The following is a 17620-nucleotide window of genomic DNA, read 5'->3' on the forward strand; positions in this document are numbered from 1 at the left end:
ATCTAGGAAATTCTACCTTTACCATTTTCATGGTTCTGCTTCTTTCCTGGGCTTGAAAAGAGGGGGTCTGCACTAATAGACCCATAAACTAATATATTTAGGATCTGTGTCCAAAGTCATTTATATGATTCTATTCTATTCTGTTCTGGTCTATTTTACATTTAAAAAATGCAAAATGTTACCTAACAGGTTGTCCTGGCGCTAGCAGAGAGCACTGTCAAAAAGATGGACACAATTAGTTGAACAACCAAGTTTAAATCTTTTTCCTGAAGGTTACATGCCCTGATACAAGATGGATATTTAGTGGCAAGCTAGTCTTATTTTTTAATAGCATGGCCGAAAAAATATCTGCCACCTATTCTCACATGCTACAATTTAGGTGGCACCAAAGGTAATTGTGTAGCAGAGCAAACAGTGTGGGTAGGTTTGAACAGTCTAAAATTAAATTTAATTTGGGATGGACCCTTGTTATGAAAGACTGTATGATAAAAGGAGAGAGCCTTTAAAATAGTAATTTTCTTAATACTCAGATGATTTCCTACTGAGGCCAACCGAGGAATATTCAGCAGCACTCTGGCTGCCATGTTTTGAACTGTTTGTAGTCTCTTGGTAAGGCCAAGGCATAGACCGATATAGAGAGCTTTGATTGCATCTCTGTTTCTCACTGGACCAAAGGCAGAAGAAAGGAAATCGTCCATTGTAATCATACATAAAATATGCTGAGTTGACTACATTTATCTGTTTATTTAGCGCAAACTTACTAATCAACTAACACTCCTAGACTTTTAATTACCTATGCTGGAACCGGAGTGGCACTTAATTCTGGGGGAGAAACAGAACACACCAAAAGTGGACCAACGACTTCAACTTAAGGGAACTGGAGACTATCCAGAGAGAAAACCTCTAGAGGCATTTTTGAAGGGCTCTTGGATTGTTATCAATGATCGATAACACAACCTGACTTTCATCTACATAAGAGAATAACTGAAAGCTAAGGGAGCGAATGAGCACTGCCAAAGAAACCACATAAAAATCAAAAACCTCTAGCCAGTATTTGTGACAGTGGTCCTAATAAGTCTTTCAGGGAGCCCTGGTAGGACTTTGTTGCTTGGTATATACCCTTTTGTATATTTTGTGAAGAAGCATCAATTTTTGAAGGTCAGCACTGGACTCACAGACATTTTTAAGAACTATAGATGTCCTTGTACATTCAAATTTCAATGTAAGCTGTACTTTAGTATGGGTCTTTAGTGTCCGAATTCATGTTCCGCAATACATGGTCTACAAACAGTGAATTTTGCAATGCAAAGATTTAAAGTAGGAGGGCCTCATGCCTCTGTAATGTGGTCCACTCTCATTGGGTCAAGTCTTTTTTTTGTGCTCATTTTGGCCTATGATCGGGACCAGTTTTTGTCTCTGCACTGTAAAACCCCATTGTTCGTCTACTCCTAAAGACCATTGTAAATATTAAACCACGTGTCCCAGTTTATTCAGTCTTATCTTGCCTATCATTGTTTTGGGGTTTTGGATGCCAATACAGGTACTGCAAGTCTTACTCTCTCTGGTCCCTTATCTTGTTTAGGTCTACTGAGATAATATTTGCCCTCCTTTAGACAGTCTGTGTTGTGCTTGTCACTGAACCTCATTTGCTTGGAAAACTAATGCTTGCAGCATTTCTATGTATGTGCTATGTTTTCCAGTTTAACAGAAAAACTACATGAGGTAAGCTTGATTCCTTCTGCACCTCCAGATTATGCCCCAGTGGTATCCCAGGGACCATGATAGATGTCTGTCTGTGGTCCCTGAATTCTAAGTGTTTTTGTAGGTCAGGCTTTAGCCAAGACTTTTGATTTGACTAAAAATGATTTGTATAATATATTAATAGGGGCTTTCAGCAATCAGCATCACTCATTGGTCTGTTATTGTGTCATTCACATTTTTCTTCTGGCCACTACACCGTACACCATAAAAAAATGGGTCAGCACACATCAGGCATTGGCTAATTTCACTGTGAGGGATGGCATTCTGCTCATTTACAAACAGTACGTCAGCACACAAATGGCGTGATTACGAGTTTGTCAGTCTTTTTGTCAGCTTTGGTGACGGACAAGCCTGCGGTCTCTCGCCTGCCAGATTATGAGTGTAATCCAGGGTTGGCGGTGAGGGGGCGATGGTTTCATGGTGGTGATATGTTTGGCCCAATAGGAGAGCCTTACAGGCATACCGCTGCTGTGACAGTGCCTTTAGGACTTCTGTACAGGGTGTGGCATGCACCACGTAGTGCATGCCACACCGTGTACACACGACCGTGCACTTTTGGGGGCCATTTCATGTGCCCCGCACGCACCACCATGGGGAGATTCGACCAGGGGCCCTGTTGGTGGCCCATGTACATGCCTATCTGACAAGCATTTCATGGCGGGCCATGAAATGCTTGAAGGAAAGGCAGGTCATAATATGCACTGTGGTGCCGGGATCAGCGCCGCCGTGGCAGACCGTTGTCTACCCCACCACCACCCCAACGGGATACAGGATCCCTGCAGTGGCGGGAGTCTTCTGTCGGGCTGCTGACAGTCCCATTGCCACCATCGTGATACGGCGGTCGGACTTCTGGGGTGAAAGCGTTTGGACTTCCAGGGTGGTGGCAGTCGGACTGCCACTGCGAGTACGGCGGTCCGAGGACCACTGTACTCGTCGTAATAAGGCCCAATGCAGTTCCCTTCAGTGCCAGGGACTACTATTGCAATGGGTGCTTTTTCAGACCAAAAAAATGTTTTGTTTTAGCCACTGTCTTTTTATTGCATTGAAGAGACCCAGCAGATTCCTTGGCAATACAGATTTCCACAATACATGAGAATATAAAACAAGCATTGGCCAAGCTTTTATGCATGCATACATTTGCCTATGCTCTCATTTACTGGCAGTCAGAGGCATTGTATTAGTTTTTGTTTTATCTCATACCCACCTTTCTGCTTTTGTGACTTAGCTTCTTTGGTTGTAAACGCGGTGCTGGGTGCTGTTACGGCATGTCTCTCAGAGGTTTTGTGTTTTTCCTGTATTGCCCTTTGACTGAGATTGACACTGGTAGTACTAGAAGTTGTTTTAAGCCCAGTGTGGAATTTTGTGAGCAGCAGGAGTCAAATTACCATTAAAAGGGAAAATTGCTTATTTGGAGAAATAAAAGAGATATTACCTGTGGTACCTTTGTTTGTCCTCCATTTACATACCCTTTATTCCTTTGTGAACTATCACCTCATCAATACACCTAAGACCGTTGTTGTAGAAATCTCCAACCATTTCAGAGAAAGTACTCGTCAGAGGAGCAGCAAAGAAAGAGACAAGATTGCTTTACAGTTCTAACATATGAAGACTTTGGTTCAAGCTGTTCGGTCGCAGTAGCATGCAGTTACAATGCTTTGGGCCAGATGTATGAAGCGTTTTCCTGTTCGCAAACGAGTCGATTCAGCCCGTTTCGGAACGGGTAAAAACATTTGGGATGTATTATCCCAAAAGGCATTCGCAACATAGGGAATCGCAAATTTTGCGATGACCTATTATGCAAATGCAATTATGGAATCGCAATTTGCGATTCCTTAAATGCTATGCAGGAAGCAAAAAAAAAGTTGCGACCTGGCTTGAAGCAATCGCAAATTACCACCAACTTCAAGTTGGTGGTAACTTGCGAATTCCAAGAAAAATGCACTTTTTTGCATTTTTCTAGGTGCCAGTTGGCATACATACATGCCCTAAGGGCATGTATGTGCGCCACATGTGCACACATGCATATTTCAGGGGTGCAACAGGGTGTCCATTTGGCATCCTTGAAATTGCATGGGCAATTTGCGAGTACCTATTGGGTACTCGCAAATTGACAATTCCTATGGGCCTCTAGGCGCAAATAAGGAATATGTAGGAATCACAATTATTATTGCAAAACCTACATACATTGCATTTTGCGATTCCATAATAGTGAATCGGTAAAATGTTCTATTATGGAATTACAAAATCTAATATTGATACATCTGGCCCTTTATGTCTTGCTGTACATTATAACTCCTAACCTCTCATATTCAGCGCACGCAACATGTTGTACCAGGAGTATGCGTATGACTTGTGCTATGCGTATGTAAGCTTGAAGCCCCTCCACAAGAAGGCTCTGTTCAACATATTGAATTTAGGCAACTTCTAAAAATATTTATTAATAAGATAACAAATTCTGAAATGCTTTAGCGTTTTTGTGTGGGTTTCTCAGAGGACCCTGTAATGAGCATCAGCTGTAAAACTGCTTTAAGAAATATCGGCAAAGAAGATAATTATCATTTAGCAAAACCGGGAATAATTTAAGTCTCGTTTATTCTGTTTCAATTAGGGGTCCAGGAAGTCAGTAATGGAGAATCCTTCCCACCAGGTGGCGAGCCGATGCAATCAGGTAAACACCTCGCTGCTCCATGCAGTATTTCAGAATGCATTTGAAAGTGCAGTTCTGCACAACTGTTTTATTTTCTGACATGTCATTGCCTACTTTAGTGATTGATATTCATGACAACTGAAAGAACTATTTCATATCAAAAGTACATTTGATTATGAGAACCTAAATTCGGTAAAATTGTTTTTGTATTTTCTTGAATTCAAACTTCACACCTCCAGCCTACCCCTTATTGCCTGCGTTGTATTTTATTATAGGAGGAGAATGGAATGTTTTTTTGACAAAACGGCACAGGGGTGGACCAAGACAATCTGTAGACACCAAGGAAAGCAGGTGTAATTTCTTTATGGTATTTTATGGAACCAGGGGGACCTCGAGCTCGATTGAAATGGAAAGCAGCAAACAGTCCCAATCCCTGGATCAGATAAAGTGCACGGTAAGAGTTTATATAAATATTCAAATTTCAAGATTCTTAGTATATGAATAGTATTTTAGCACTGAGCGAGTTGAGCAGGAAGCTAGCTTTAAATTACCCTTGAGTTCATCGTTGTCATTCTAAAGCTTTCATACACTCTCCTGCAGTTTGGATCAGCTGCAATTGTGTTTAAAAGACACAATAGTACACAGGATATTGTACATTATTTGTGTCCATGGCCAGAGATGAGTTTATAAGGTCTTTATTAAGAACGCAAGGTCGAGTTTAGAAAAGGACGATGTGTTTACCACAATAATTCTTGCATTAAGTAATTTAATGTGTTAGACTGAATACATTGTTGTGTAGGAAAAATGACTAACTCTGGGTTTTGCATTAGGGTATTTACTTTATCTGTCCAGCATGTTCAGCGGGTCACGCGACCTATGTGGAAAGGGAATCGTAAACACTGATCAAGTCACATTGCTGCTAAATAGCATGCCCAGCTCAGGGGCTAGTTACCCCACTCATGACTGAGGCTATTGTTAGTGAGTGGGGCGCACACACATTACTATTGCTTGCTATGTCTAGACCAGGCAAAGTGCAAGAAGCCCTGGCTGTGTAAAGCGGACGCACATCCATAGGTCTGGTATGGCTGGCTGCATCTTGGTGTCATTTATCTATTACAGTCTCTTCTGCTGTAAAGCCATTACCACAGTGCCTTATATGCTCAGGGAAAAATAGCAAAAGCTAGCATGAATTCCTTAAATAGTAGAGTGATGTCCCTCAAAATGGCCTTGTAGGCAATGTGTGAGTGGTTTGCCAGCTGTTGGGTGATGGTTGGAGAGGATCTGAGTAAAGGGCCCGATCCACCGTGGGAGTCAGGGTGAGGAATGTCAAGCCTTTTTAGGGGGAAGCTCTGAGGAAGTTATTTTTCCCAGGGCCAGGCAGGCCATTGCTTCATAAATCTCCTCCTAGGCCTCCCTCAGGCACAGATGCCGCAGTGCCTAATTGTCTACTTGTAGCTTAAGAAACTCCAGACTTCTGAGAGTTTGCTTCTGTACCAGAACCTCACCACTGTCCCTAGTATGTATTTGGCTGGCCACTGCATTCAAAGGTCCACTCCGCAAACCACTAAATTTCTGCTTATTTTGAAGGAGTTGATAGTATGAGGTTGGATACAGACAACATGGGAGGGCTATGGAGCGGGTCCTTGGAGGGGTTGGAGTTTTGATAACCTCGACCATCAGAACTGGGAATCGAATCGTAGATGTAACCATAGCAGCCGAAATGAGCATCACAAATGCAAGGGCCTGTAGGATACGGCTGGGGTTTTTCACAAGCACTCCAATGCCTCATGAACGAAAGTAACCATGTCAAAAGTATGTTGACAAGAAAGAAGTTGATTGTTATTTAGAGTGAATACATCACAGAATAGGTTCGTACCTGTTTGAGGAGACTTCACTGCCGGGCTTTGCTCCGCCGAAGCGCCGCACCAGCAACCAAGGGCCGGGCCTTGCTCCGCCTGTTTCCCGGCCGGGCTTGGCTCCGCCCGGCCCCTCCCACCACCAGTGACGCCCACAAGAGCGTCAGGAGGCACATAAAGGCAACGCCAGTCCCTAGTCCCGCGGGACGTGCCGGGCTAAGCCCGGGCAAAGGGCGGGCCCTCTGTGGCCCTCAGAGGCCTGAGGAGACTGGGCCAGGGACCCTACATCTTTTTAACTGGACCTCCATTGTGTATTATTCACGTGAGACTTTATTCCGTACTCTGCTTTATTCTATATGAGTGAGTAGTGGCTTTTACACAAGTTTACATATCGTTCCATAGCTATTGAGGATGTCTAAATCTAAATGTGATAAACCTGCAATAGGTCCCGGCACCATCGAGAACTATATGGTGAAGAAAGTTCGCCAGATAAATAATGAAAGGCGTGCCTCTCTAGGGAAGGGCACTACGACATTGGATTTGCCATTGGTTTTGTCAGAGCTGTCTCCTCTTAGGATGACAATAGAGGCTGAGGCTGAGGCAAATATGAGCGGAGACACCAGAGTAGAACCGCAGATGCCCATTACAGTGAGACCAACTCAGACCAACACGTCCTGTCAAGCGAGGAAACAGGTGAGGCTCTGCCTGTTATTAGGCCGGTGCGAACCTGCAGGATAGCACATCAAAAACGGGGGGGAAACATAGTACTAAAAGAAGGGATCATGATGGGAAAGAAGCACATAGCCCTGCCATAAACCCTTTTGTGTTCACTGGAAATAATGATAGTGGTCTTAACTTAAACTCTGAACAGTTTGCTTCTCTTATTAAAAATTTAGAAGCAAAACTTGCAGTGAAAATAGAGGAGATGACCAAACCACTGACCAGTCACATTGAGACCCTGGTCACGGAAGTAGCTAGTCTGGGCGGCCTGGTGTCTGCACACCTGGCTGCACCAACTAGTGGCAGGGTTAAGGCTGGTGGAAAAGGGCAGGATGTGATGAAGGCAAAAGACCATCAGAATACTCGCAACACTGTTGCAGCAGCTACCACTGGGAATGAGGCATTAAGTACACCAGTCGCTCCAGTGGCACCTGCTTTGTTGAAACAACCCAATATAGCCCCACGAAGTGGCCCAGCCCCTAAACCCCCCAGGAACAATCGATACCTGAACTTATCACCTGACTGTGCACCGTTTGTGGCAGTTTTGACTAATGTTCCATCTTGTGGTACTCAACCCGCCTCACCTTATGATGAATCTCATGTATCATTGAAAAATAAGACAGTGGCATGGCTTAATAAAAATTGCGGTTTTCCCATTTCTTACTCAGATCAGATAATGGCAGTAAGGAGGGTGAACTGGGTAGGCCCGTCCAAAATGATGGGCAATGGGGATTGCATTGTCGTAAATTTTATACATCCCCAGCATGTGGCAACTGTCCTTTTAAGAGCATCCTCACTAGTTTACAATGAGAACAGTATTTGTGTGCGCCCACTGGGGTACTTTTACGCACATTTGTGCAAACCCACCCCTCAACAAAGGATAACTAGGTGGGTGTTTGAACCACAGACCCCAGTCATGGACACACAATTCATTTATAACATCACTAACCCATGCGGGCCTGGATATATGGATGAAACCTATAATAGGACTAACAGCGCTGGACGCTATCACCATGGGTCTAATGTCAACACACAGAACAGGTATTAAGCCCTGTCTGGACTCGAGAAGTGTGATTGACGGGAGGTACCTGCGGCTCAGGGCACTGTGGCTTCAGGTGAACCTATACACACAGAGAACCCACAGGATATAGCATCTGAATGTTATGTTGTTTCATGGAATATTGCGGGCTTGGCTGCCAAAATGGCTGATGGAAATTGGGTTAAATATATTAAGCAATTTAAGATCATCTGTCTACAAGAAACTTGGTTGGTGGGGTGTGATCTTTACCTGGAAGGGTACAAGGCCTTCTATGTGCCAGCTACTCCATCATTAAGGGGTAGGCCAAAGGGGGGACTTGTAATTTTTGTTTCTATTTTAGTACCATGTAAAATGCGTAGTATTGAATCACAGCACACCAGAGTGATGGGCTTAGTTCTATATGGAGAAAATTATCGGGATGGTTTGGTGAATTTTTATAATGCAACTCATGATAGTGCAGGCTCTAATCAAATTTCTGTATTAAATTCTTTCATCACTACCTTCTTGAAGGATCTTGGTCATAATCTTATGATCATGGGGAATTTTAATGTGCATCCTTGCGGTGATCCATTGAAGAAATGCTTAACAGATTTGCATTGTGAACGTATGGGAGGCATACACATGGAACATACTGTGGATGGGGAACTATGTAATGAGCTGATGAATAACTTTGACCTCTCATTGGCCATGACAGTCTGGGACCCGTTAAAATGTTTTGATATTCCTACTTTCAAAGGGCATGGCAGGGGCACCTTTATAGATCATATGTTAGTCTCTCTGACGATGCAGATTTTTCTGGATTCTTTCAGTGGTGAGCTAAGTGAATTCAGTGACCATAACCCCCTAACAATCTGTCTAAAGGGACCCTGGGTTAAAAAGGGAAACCAGATCTGTAGCACAGGCAACAGATGGGAGGAGGCGACTTAAATGGTCAATGGTCACCCCAGATCTTCTCTATAAAAATATTGCTGATAAATGCACTGAGGATATTAAAAACTGTACCCTTGAGGGAGGGGGAGCCTAGGCAGGTCCTAGCTGCTTATCAAAACTTATCGGAGAAGGTGTCAGAATTATTGTCAGTCCCCGTTAAGAAAATGGTGAAAGTGGTTCCCAGGTGGTTTAACCACGACTGTACTAAAGCTGTGCGTAATCTTAGGTGTGCTTTGTCAGCCATCCCGAGAAACCAGGAGGGTGTAAAACTGTGTAGAAAAGAATATAAGGCTGTCATCGCATCCCGTAAGGAGTTTTTAAGAAGAGAGGCTTGGGATGAAATACTTGACCCCTCCACTTTAAATTGTATCACCAAATTTTGGGCGCTAGTTAAAAGACCGTTCTTGGTAGAAGAACCGGGTGATGGACTAGAAATTCATTTTAAAAAACTGTACTATTCAGCGGACCCTGTAACAGCTGATGCTTTACCTTATGCCAGGGGAGGCAAAATTAAATTTGATAAAAGTGAGGTAATGGATGCCATAGAGGCACTCACAGCTAGGAAAGCCCCTGGACCGGATGGAATTCCACCAGATCTTTATAAATCAGATCCAGGTTTTTGGGCGCCTATCTTGGTAGCTGTATTTAATGCTGCCGCCATAGTGGGCTGTCCCTTGCCCTGGGGATTGCCAACAATTGTCCCTGTGTTTAAGAAAGGAGACAAGGGAAGCCCCCTTTGCTATCGTCCAATCTCATTAATAGACTCTATGGTCAAGATTATGGGGAGAATCATACTGCAGCGTTTATCAAGTTGGACATCTGACAATAATATTATGTCCATTTCCCAATATGGCTTCTGTGAAGGCCGTTCTACCATAACACAGTGCCTCAACCTGTTCCTCATACTGAGCAAATATACTGTCGTGCAGAAGGGAGCTGTCCACCTTGCCTTCATGGATCTGTCATCGGCCTTCGACTGTGTTAACAGGGGAAGGCTGTGGCAGACAATGAGGGAGAAAGGTGTGGATACAGGGATTGTGGATATTCTGGTGGATTTGCACAGTGACACCAGTGCTAATGTTAGGTTCTCAACTAATGGGGAAACCACTGGTAATTTTAACATCAAAAAGGGTGTGCGTCAAGGCTGCATCCTGGACCCATTTCTTTTAAATTTTTACATTAATGACTTAGATGCTGCATTACAGGAGGTAAAATCAGACTGCCCTAGAGTTGGCAGGCGGGGTATTCCTGTACTTTTATACACAGACGATGCAGTTTTAATTTCTAGGACGGAAAAGGGTCTCCAGGCACTTTTGAATGCTTTTAATAATTTCATGATTAATAGAGACCTTTTGGTCAACAATTCCAAATCTTATATAATGCATGTTGGCCGCCAGCCGAAAAAGAATTTTATTTTTAAACTAGATGATGTTCTGATCCCCATCACTCAAACATTCTCATACCTTGGTGTTGTATTTGACACAAAGCTCAGCTGGGGCCCACATGTGGCAAGAAAGAAAGGGGAAATGACAAGGGTAAATGCCCCTATCTTTAATTTTGCCACTAAATTGGGGAAAAAGCCAAATACTGCTATGATGAAACTCTATAATGCTAAATCGATAGCTACCGCTGTTTATCGCAGTGAGATATGGGGCTATGTAAGTGGTGAACAGTTACAGATTACTGAAAAAAAATTTTAAACGTCTCCTCTGTGTCCCAGCTAGCACATCGAACCTAGCGGTACACGAAGAATTGGGAAGTCAGTACCTATCTGATATATTTGCACTAAGACCACTGACATGCTGGGTAAAATTGTGGTTAAACCAAGATATTCCGCTAACCCACCTGATTGTGAAAGACCTTGTATCTCATGATAATTCAATGTGTGTGCCCTGGCTAAAATACTTGAAATCTCATTTTTTAAAGCTTGGATGTTTGAACTTGTTTGAAAACCCTAGTGGGATAGTAAGGGTGATGTGGCAGCAATTAAGCGGGCTTTTTACATGGATAGGAGGGCCCAAAGAGAAGAGGTTGAGCTCATGAAACCTAATGTTAGGAAATAAGTCATGTTAAAAACCTGTAATACTATGGAATTATATCTAACATGCTCCTTCACTTCTCATGAAAAATTTCTGTTGACGAGGTTCAGGTTTAACATTTTCCATCATCTTTTAATTAGACCAAAGTCTGACATTTTTAATAAAACTGCTGCTCCCTGTGGCTGCGACGAGAAGTCTCCACAGGATATGCTGCATTTTATATTTTTATGTAGGTTTTATGAATACCCACGAAAACGTTATCTTGTTACCCTTTTAAAGAAACTAAATTTTAATCAAATAAGACCAGCACTTGTGTATATGCAGCTTTTGCACAGTGATAGTGTTCTGCAAGTGATAGAATTCTTAAAATTGACTGTCAAACTGAGAAAGTGCCTAGACCAGTGATTATATACTTCTGAAGGATGATGAACTCCCCACTGAATGATTATGTATCTTGTTGTAAATCCAGCACTATTCGCACTTTATTCATGACTTTGCCTACTCACTCAATAATGAAATATGTATAATATGTTTTTTAGTAACCGTGATTTTAATTATGAAATGTCTAATGTATTTTACTTGTGTAGTTTTATGGATTGAAATATATCCGAAATAAAGTCTCTATTTAATTGAATTGATAACCTCGACCATCAGAACTGGGAATCGAATCGTAGATGTAACCATAACAGCCGAAATAAGCATCACAAATGCAAGGGCCTGTAGGATACGGCTGGGGTTTTCACAAGCACTCCAATGCCTCATGAACGAAAGTAACCATGTCAAAAGTATGTTGACAAGAAAGAAGTTGATTGTTATTTAGAGTGAATACATCACAGAATAGGGTTGTTTTAGACGGATGCTACAACTTCCTGTTCGGCACTTAGATTTGTTTTTTGTTGCTCACCGAGCTCTCAGATGAAAGAACCCTGCACGTTTTCCTGCATGCACCGTGGATCCCACACAGGTGATGGTTTGATTCAGTGGCATTTTCCCTTATAGTTATGGTTATTCTTTACCTTTTATATTAGATATACCCCTGATGAAGGCCCTGGTGCCGAAATGCATAGGGAAGGGAGCTATCTACAAACGACATTGATTATGTTTGTTTCACCATCTTAAACGTCTTATGGATAAAAGATTCCAAGGAAGTGATATTTTTCCCATGGATTTATGTTTTGAAGATTAAAAAAAACGTATACTTCTACCCTGTTTTGGAGAACTTTTTCAGTTGAACTTGGCTGGGATCCTCAGCACTTGACTCCAGTGCCCAGAGAGACACCTCCACGGGTATGAAGGTGCTTCCTGTATTTCTATCTTTTATTTACTCAGCTCCCTGCCATTAGGGCTATCTAGAGCTTACCTTAGGGGTGACCTATGTGTAATAAAAGGGGAGTTAAAGGCTTGTCAATCTGTTTAAACGCCAGGTCGAAGTGGCAGTAATGTGCATGCACAAACCTTGCCAAGGCAAGCCTGAGACAGGTTTGAAAGGCTACTTGTGTGGGTGGAACAATCAGTGCTGCAGGCCTAGTAGCATCGCTTGGATTACAGGTTCTATACACCAATGTTAACATGTTTAGGGGAGAAACACATGCACTTTAGCACTGGTTAACAGTGAAAAAGAAAGCAGGCCAAATGTTGGGGGAAGACCACCCTAAAGATGACAGGTCTAACACCTGTGTTTTTTACTGTTTTATTTTATGTTGTCTATTCCATGCTGTTTAAAATCTCAGGATTTTATTAATGTTCATTCACCAAATGTAGCCAAAGTGTGCAAATACTTTTTTACTACCAGGCCACATGAAATTTCAGCATGTTCGAAACTCAGAGTCGCACTACATTTGTTTACCTTTGACTCTTTCCAGAAGACTGCCATCCTTACACCTGGCATTTCTTAGGCAGCACGGTGCAGGCATACTGACTGGATTGAATGGTCTTATATGTAACTGCAATTTCCTTCCCTCTTCATTGTAATATTCATACCACTGTGAGACATTTTGCCTCATCGTAAACTCATGAAGCCCCTGGCTTATGATTTTTCTCTCAGCCCTCCCAGGGACCCTCCTTTTTTATCTGCCCCTATGGTCATGGATAGTTTAGTTGAGTTGTTTGTGAGAGGGAGCAAACATATGGCTGGGTGTATGGTTCAGTTGCTTGGCTGCATCCTTTCAGCCTGACTACAAAGCTCAACACTGCATCTTCATCGAAGTAAGGCAGATAGGGATCAGCATCGAGGCAGGATTTGCAGGAGAAGACTGTCCTGCTTGTGACTGGATGGTGACTTCTATGGCAGTTTCTGCAGATAGGATGTGCTCCTTGCTATGTGTTTTTGTGTTAGGTTGGCCTACAACTGCTGTTTTTGGTTGATGTTTGGAATCCTTGGGTAGGGATATATCCCTAAATGACAATGTAAGTCTATTAGGGGATCAGAGAAGGAAGTCTGGCCAGTCCTGTTTGTGGTTCTGCTCCTGCCCCACTCCCCAGAGATAGTGGCACTCCGTCAGTGAATGATTCTTCTGCTTTACTTCACATTGGAAGAGCTGAAGGCTTTGATTGATGTTGCAGTCTCAGCTTTTGAGAGAGAGCATGGCAGTCATTCTGTGGCTGATGATTGGGAGGGCAAAGAGGTTTAGGCTCCAAACGACTTTATCTCTAAGAAGAGTGTGGGGCTTGTTTTGACAAATATATAGGTGAGCACAAGCCTGGACAGCCTGGGGATTATGCAGCTATGGTTGAGATATTATGGCAGCCTTCCCCTCTCACATAAACAAGAAGAATCCTACCACTTATAGGGAAGAAAAGTGAAGAAAGAAAGGGGGACACTCAGTGTTGTGTAAAATACCCCTCACACACCAACAGGCCCCTTGGTGTCATGCTTCATCATCGGGGTCTTCGCACCCCGCTAAGGGGATGCGGCACGCTACGACCTACGACTACGCGGGAGCGTTGACAATTCAGTCTATGTGTGGTGTGTGTTGAGTGCAAGTGAAAGGAATAGGATGTGAGTGGGAAGTGTAGTGAGAAAAATTAAAAAGGACCTGGCCAGTGGGTAAAAAGAAAAAACTTTATTCTGTACCTCTGGCTGGTACTATTAAAAAAAGTGCTAGATGGCGAGGTTTTGTGTCTTAGTAAGGGACAGAACCTCTGGTGTGCGTCGACATGTTTCGGTACATACGTACCTTCTTCAGGACGGGGCACAACTCCCAACCCTACTCACGTTTCTCTACAGAACAAGATTATTGTTCTAACTTTCCTAAAAAAGTGATTACATTCACTAAAGACAAATACAATGTGCCTACAGCGGTTTTACTTGAACATGTAGTTACATGTCCTGAAAAAAGAAAAGAGCGTTAGGTTTTGGTTACCATATAGGTTGGCTCATACAGGTGCAGTCACCTGGAGCCCCAAACGGTTGATTTAACCTGTAAAGGGAAAAAAAGACATACAGAACACATAACACACAAACTCACACACACTTATGACAGACTTAGGGTTCAGTGTTTTCAAACATACTTATTGTATAAGCTGATTAAAGCCTCATGAGCAATTTCAGAACATCAGGGTAGGTAGGTAGGTGGATCCACAATCTATAGGAATAGAAGAGTGGAATCAATGTTGTTGTCTCTACTCACTTGTTGGACTCTGTAATGTGCCCACAGAGTTTAAACTCCGTTTCAGTGAATACTCACGAAATCCGCCTCAGTCGGCCTCTTTCCTCCACCCTGTGTTGCTCCGTCGTAAATGATGTACGGCTGAGCTTGGTGGTATTTAAAGGTGGATGAAGTACGTTCTCATTGGTTAATTAGTGGAGAGGCTCATGACCATGCAAGGGTGATAACCCTGTTGACGCCCCTTCCATGCATGTGATTTCGTCACATGTACCATGCATATCACTGTCATTTGTTAATTACCGGGTTTTAACCTGTCCATATATGGACTTTCCGCTTGTTAGCCACTCACACTCTGTTATTTCTGCTCGCGTTGGGGGAGCGCCCGTGTGATGCAGCCGCCGTTCTCTTCTTCGCGCATGCGCGCTGCCGGGTCTCGAATGTGCCATTGCGCATGCGCGCATGCGAGACTTAGGCGTTGCAATGCGCATGCGCATTGTTCGAGTGTGGTTCGCGCATGCGCGTTTGTTAATAGCGCAGCTATTTCGCCCGGTTGATTCATTTTTATTATTTTCGGTAGTACATTTTGAAAAAGGAACCAGGTGAAACACTGGAGTTTTTTGGATCACGTGGATCTGCTCTTATTGACATAACCACGGAGGTGGTACCATACAGTTTCTAGTGATAATATGGTGTGGTAGGATTCTTCTTGTTTATGTAACAGTGCCCGTGGAGTAGGAATCCTACTTGATACTCTACCTCCCCTCTTTGTTAAATATAGCCTTCCCCTCTCAGCAGCTGGTTAATAAGCCAGTGAGATCAGTCCATCCTATATGGTGGGTTCCTGAGAAAACTTGACATTTCCCAAGTTCATGTCAAAGTAGTTTTCTGTGCAGGATGAGGAATTGGGTCTCTCTAAATGTTGACGTGTATGCTGGCTTTCTAAGCAGCCAGGGCAATTCTCTGGCTTTAGGGAACGTGTCCTCCAGGCTTAGGGTTGACTGAAAAGTGGGATCTGCTGCAAATAAGGTAGGGGACCGTTGCTTAGGGGTGGGCAAGGTTCTACACAGCTTATGCAACTAAGTCCCTCAGCAAAGGTATCTCTACCTTGTACAAACAGATGCGAGAGGAAGTTTATTGTTCAGAGACTGTCTGCCATGGATGAGCAAGTGCCATTGCAGACATTTTGATTAGAGCAACTGTTTTCAGTGGGGATTATTCTGTGGCTGCTTTACTGAATATTTGTGTCTATGAGTGGAGGCTAATCAAAAGAAATGTTTGTCTTCAATTCTAGTTTTAGGAAAAAGCCTCCTATCTCTTTACTGGAGGTTTGGTCTGCTCTTGGAGGTTCTGGTGAATGGCAGTCTGTGCCCGATACTTAAACAGCTTTCATTTTGGATCTTTGGGTTCTGTAGGATGGTGTTGCTGCTGTATTGCTTCACTGAATTTTGAGTTCTCTCCCTCTGAATCAAGCCTCAGGGTGGCTAATTAGTGATAGAACTAAAGTAGAGGGTCGCTTTGAAGGTTAGAGCCACTGATCAACTGCTGAAGAGGACCATTGTTCCAGTGGCACTGATGGAGGTCAGAGTTGGGTTCAGTTTGACTGTCATTAAAGTTTCAAAGTCAATGGAGAGTAAAAATTGGTGGTTGACTTGAAGGATTTAAACAGGCTATATCTAATGTGCCCTTCAACATGTGAACCTGCATTTGTGGCAAGGAGTCTTTCCAATGTGCTTTTCTCTTCAGCAGGCAAATCTGTATTTTACTCTGGACAGGCCCTTTGGAGGATTCTCCAATTTGTCCTATGTGATTGTCACTTCCAACTTTTTGCCATTTAGATTGAAGTCAACCACCAGGGTCTTCAACAAGGTAGTGTCTTTTCTGATGGTGGTCTCTTAATTTGTGGATTCTAAATGTAAATCTGTGCCTGATTGTCTGGTAAAGCCTGCCTGGTCAAGGGAAGCCACCCTTGCTGCTACATTTGGGCTCTGCATTGTTCGGACTCATCACAGATTAGTGGTTATCGTAAAGAAGTCTTATGTATGACCATCTTAAATGGAGTTAATTGTGGTCTTATTCATGGCATCTGCAGGTAGATGTCTCTTCCAGAGTGCTGTCTTGTGACCATACAGCTTGGTGTGAGGTCTCAGCTCGAGTTCTGTGATGCACTGGTTCAGACTAGGCTTTGGGTACAGGAGCACGTGGCTTCTGCATTCTTTCTGGTGCTTTGGGACTAATATCACTTGAAGATTTTATCTCTGCCATCTCCTACATCGGAGAGACCAGTCGTTTGGTCTTCACAAGGTCTGTACTAGCCGTTCTTCATTTTCACATGCAGTGATGGTTGCACAGCCGCAACCTGGTAAATGGGGGTTCACTGGGGGTTTATGAGTCAACGAGGAGGCAAAAAGCCTTGTATCGTCATCAGTGGTGCAAGGACAAGAAGGGAGGTGGTAATGGGGATCACCAGATTACCAAGAAATGTAAGCATGGCAAACCACACAACGCAGAGAGCAGACAAGCAGAAACATCCTGGGGAATGTATTTCAGATGAATTCAGAATCAAAGAAATCTATAACTGATTCAAAATGCTTCAGATCTGCCAGACATACAGAAAAACTGTTGGAGGTCTAAACCTTTGTATACTTATTAAGTCATGTACAGGACAGTGCACAACATCCAATAAATCACAATTTATGCCACAGTAGAGGGCGGACTTACAGTAGAGGCCAGCTTACAACCATCGTAATTTAAATATTGGTATTTCTATAGCAGAAGAGTAGCTGCTTTGGATAACTCTTACTATACCGACATTGATGTTTTCTAATATATCTAAATTGGGAGCAGGGGAAAGTTCTAGAGATGGCATAAGTGCTAAATTCCCTCCATTGTTATTCTCAAAACTCATACTTCTGAATCATACTACTTTTTCAAAACCAACACATTTCAATTGTATATAATTCCGAATAGTTTCTAAGGGAATCTACACTTATATGTTCTTGAGAGTAACGCCTCGCTCCCAA

The 17620-nt window shown here is 43.0% G+C and overlaps 1 protein-coding gene across 1 annotated transcript in view; it reads left to right on the plus strand.

Annotated features, from left to right (window-relative positions):
- The window catches only part of RP1 (RP1 axonemal microtubule associated), a 2616437-nt gene that overhangs the window by 2271731 nt on the left and 327086 nt on the right, over nucleotides 1–17620 (plus strand). Inside the window, exons 52-53 of the mRNA XM_086965756.1 lie at nucleotides 4370–4429; nucleotides 4684–4862. Coding sequence (XP_086821882.1) covers nucleotides 4370–4429; nucleotides 4684–4862 — 239 coding nt within the window. The remainder of the gene's footprint in view (nucleotides 1–4369; nucleotides 4430–4683; nucleotides 4863–17620) is intronic.

Source organism: Lissotriton vulgaris, chromosome 4_1 (genome assembly GCF_964263255.1).
Source record: "Lissotriton vulgaris chromosome 4_1, aLisVul1.2, whole genome shotgun sequence".
NCBI classification, from domain to species: domain Eukaryota; kingdom Metazoa; phylum Chordata; class Amphibia; order Caudata; family Salamandridae; genus Lissotriton; species Lissotriton vulgaris.